Here is a 2,948-nt window from a genome sequence, read left to right on the forward strand (position 1 = left end):
AAATATTTTCTATTTGTATGTGCTACAAAGTACTTAATGTGTTATATGTACATAATGTGTTATGTATGTAAAGTGTTAAGCTGACCATGACTTGGGGGATGGAGTTGGGTTAACATCGCATAACTAGTAAAGGTTAATTAGAAAACACTGAGTCGTACCATTTGATTTTGATCTACACACATTTTTGTGAAGTCTTGCTCTGGTATGCAGTTTGATGACTGATTAGGTCCTACAACAAGTAGGTACAGTCAGCAGCCAGGAAAGCAAGGTTTGTAGCACAGGTTTATTGGTTTGTGTTTTGTTTCACAGGAGGAAAGTAAGCAGATCCTAGTTCTAGGCCTGGATGGAGCAGGGAAAACCAGCATCCTCCACACTTTAGCTTCAAACGGAGTCCAGCGCAGCTTGGCACCCACCCGAGGGTTCAATGCGATGTGCATCAACACTGGAGGCGGCCTCATGGAGTTCCTGGAGAGTAAGCCCTCTCACCACCAGTGTGGTGCGACCAGCACTGGGACCTTGTCCAGAGCAGCTCTGGGTCAGATTTTCCAAGGCTTTTTTTTTTTTTTTTCATCTTTTTTTGGGGGGGACAGGGTCTCACTCTGTCCAGGCCGGCCTTGAACTCATGGGTGATTCTCCTGCCTCAGCCTCCCGAGTGCTGGGTGTGCTACCATGCCTGGCTTTCTCGGGCTTTTGGCCATTTTTGTTTGTTTTGTTTTGTTTTGTTTTTTTGGTACTGGGGATTGAACTTGGGGCCTTGCACTTGCGAGGCAGGCGGCAGAACCACTGAGCTAAATCCCCGGCCCTCTCAGGCTTTTATAATGCATGTATGGTTTAATTTGACAGATGAGAATCAGTTAGTACTTTTTAAACTTTCTCAGTGCTGCTTAGACAAAGGGGAGTTTGGAGAAAGGCTTTTGCACGTCCTTCTGTAATTCCTATGATTGTCCTCCCTGTTCCCACAGAGCTGCAAATCAACACACAGTCTAAGTACATTGTGCTCCCTTCTCTGCATTGAAAGTACAGATAAGCCCTAAACTTCCTCTGCCGCCTGGGTGGTAGTCCCAAGACCCCTAGTGCATAGCAATTCTGGAGTCACAGCCCCATTACGTGTTGCTGGTCCCCAAAGTCGGACAGGGCCTTCTGTGTTCTCTCTCTCTTTTTTTTTTTTTGTACCTGGGATCGAACTCAGGACCTTGAGCTTGCGAGGCAGGTGGCAGAACCACTGAGCTAAATCCCCAGCCCCCTCCTGTATTCTCTTTACACTCTGTGGGTGACATCATCCACCTAATGACAGTAAATGCTATAGACATGCCAGTGACCCCCAGTTTTACCCATCCAGCCCAAATATGTCCACATGTCTCTACTGGAATGTCCAAGTGGCCTGTCAAACTTATTTGGTCAAAGCAGAAATGTCTGATTTGTCTCAGACCTCTTCTTTCCCTATACTCCACTGGGAAATGGCTCCTTACCCATCAAGTCGCTCTAGGCAGAAGCCAGGTGAATCACTCTTGGTCTCTCCTACTCCATCTTTGCCTCCAGTTCACAAGTGAAATACTTGAAATTTTTCGGTCTCCAAAGCGTATCTCACATTTGCGAGTTACCTCCCTGCCCACTGCCCCCAGGGAGTCAGAAAATCCATCTTCTCTTACTTAGATTCTGGTGGTTAATGTTTCACTTTTGTTTTTATCCAGTGACAAAGAACAACATTTTAATATATATTTAAGATCACTTGCTAATTTAAAAACCTTCAATGACAGAGTTTCCATTGCTAAATGACTCACGGTTCAAAGATAAAATCATAATGGAAATTTGAAAATATTCAGAAGTGAAGCATTGTTAAAAATAACACTGAAATCTGATCAAAACTGGTATGCCAGGGAAGTAATTGTCTTAGTTACCTCCTCATCACTGAAATACAATATCCAACACCCTCAGCGCCAAGGAAGAAAGGTTTCTTTGGGCTCACAGTTCGCAGAGGTTTCAGTCCATAGTCTGCTGGCTACAAGGCAGGGCCATGGTGGAGGAGAAGGAGCTCATAGTGTGACAACAGGAAGGAGAGAAATCAAGGAGGAGGAGGGAGATAGAGCTTTGCAGGCCCCACCTCCAGTGGCCACCTCCTCTGTCCTGCTCCCAGCATCTCATTAGCTATAAACTCCTCAGTGGACTAACCCTCTATCATGTCCCCGTGATCCAATAGCCTCCCAAGTCCCTACCTGTGAGCACCTGAGGCTTTGGAGAGACATCTAGATATAAACCACAACAGTAATGGATTTAAATAAATTAATAATCATAAATGGGCCAGGGATTTAGCTCAGTGGCACTGAGAAACCAATGAAATTGATTATAAAGAAAATATTGTCATGCCGGATGTGGTGGCGCACACCTGTAATCCCAGCACTCAGGAGGCTGAGGTAGGAGGATCACTGTGAGTTTGCGATCAGCCTGAGCTACATAGTGAGTTCCAGATCAGTCTCAACTACATAGTGAGACCCTGTCTCAAAAAAAAAAAAAAAAAAAAAAAAAAAAAAAAAAAAAAGGGCCAGGGATATGGAACCAGTTGACCATGCGCTAAAACCTCTCCAAACTGTGAGCTAAAAGAAACATTTCCTCCTTTAATTGTGTCCCAGCAATGAGAAAGTGACTAAGACAATGCCCTTTCTCAATAAAAAAAAAAAAAAAAAAAAATAAGATGTGCTATGTATATGTACCAACTCCCCATGAGGAATGTAATCATTATGTACTAATTTAAAAAAACTGAAAAAGAAAAAAGATACAGGCTGGGGATTTAGCTCAATGTCTTGCAAGCACAAGAATGTGAATTTGATCCCTGGTACCAAAAAGAAAAAAAGAAAAATGATACAATAGCAAAGATCAGAACAGTGAAAGAATGAGAGAGAGAGAAAGAGAGAGAGAGAGAGAGAGAGAGAGAGAGAGAGAGAGAGAGAGAG

The 2,948-nt window shown here is 43.5% G+C and overlaps 1 protein-coding gene across 2 annotated transcripts in view; it reads left to right on the top strand.

Moving 5' to 3' along the window:
* Arl9 (ADP ribosylation factor like GTPase 9) overlaps positions 1-2,948 on the top strand; it is a 13,332-nt gene that overhangs the window by 2,863 nt on the left and 7,521 nt on the right. Inside the window, exon 2 of one of the 2 annotated variants that reach the window (XM_010640339.2) lies at positions 310-535. In XM_010640339.2, coding sequence (XP_010638641.1) covers positions 310-535 — 226 coding nt within the window. The remainder of the gene's footprint in view (positions 1-309; positions 536-2,948) is intronic. The other variant, XM_010640348.2, reaches the window with a different exon arrangement.

This window comes from Fukomys damarensis, unplaced genomic scaffold, assembly GCF_012274545.1.
Source record: "Fukomys damarensis isolate Sample0158 unplaced genomic scaffold, DMR_v1.0_HiC HiC_scaffold_35, whole genome shotgun sequence".
In the NCBI taxonomy this organism is placed as follows: domain Eukaryota; kingdom Metazoa; phylum Chordata; class Mammalia; order Rodentia; family Bathyergidae; genus Fukomys; species Fukomys damarensis.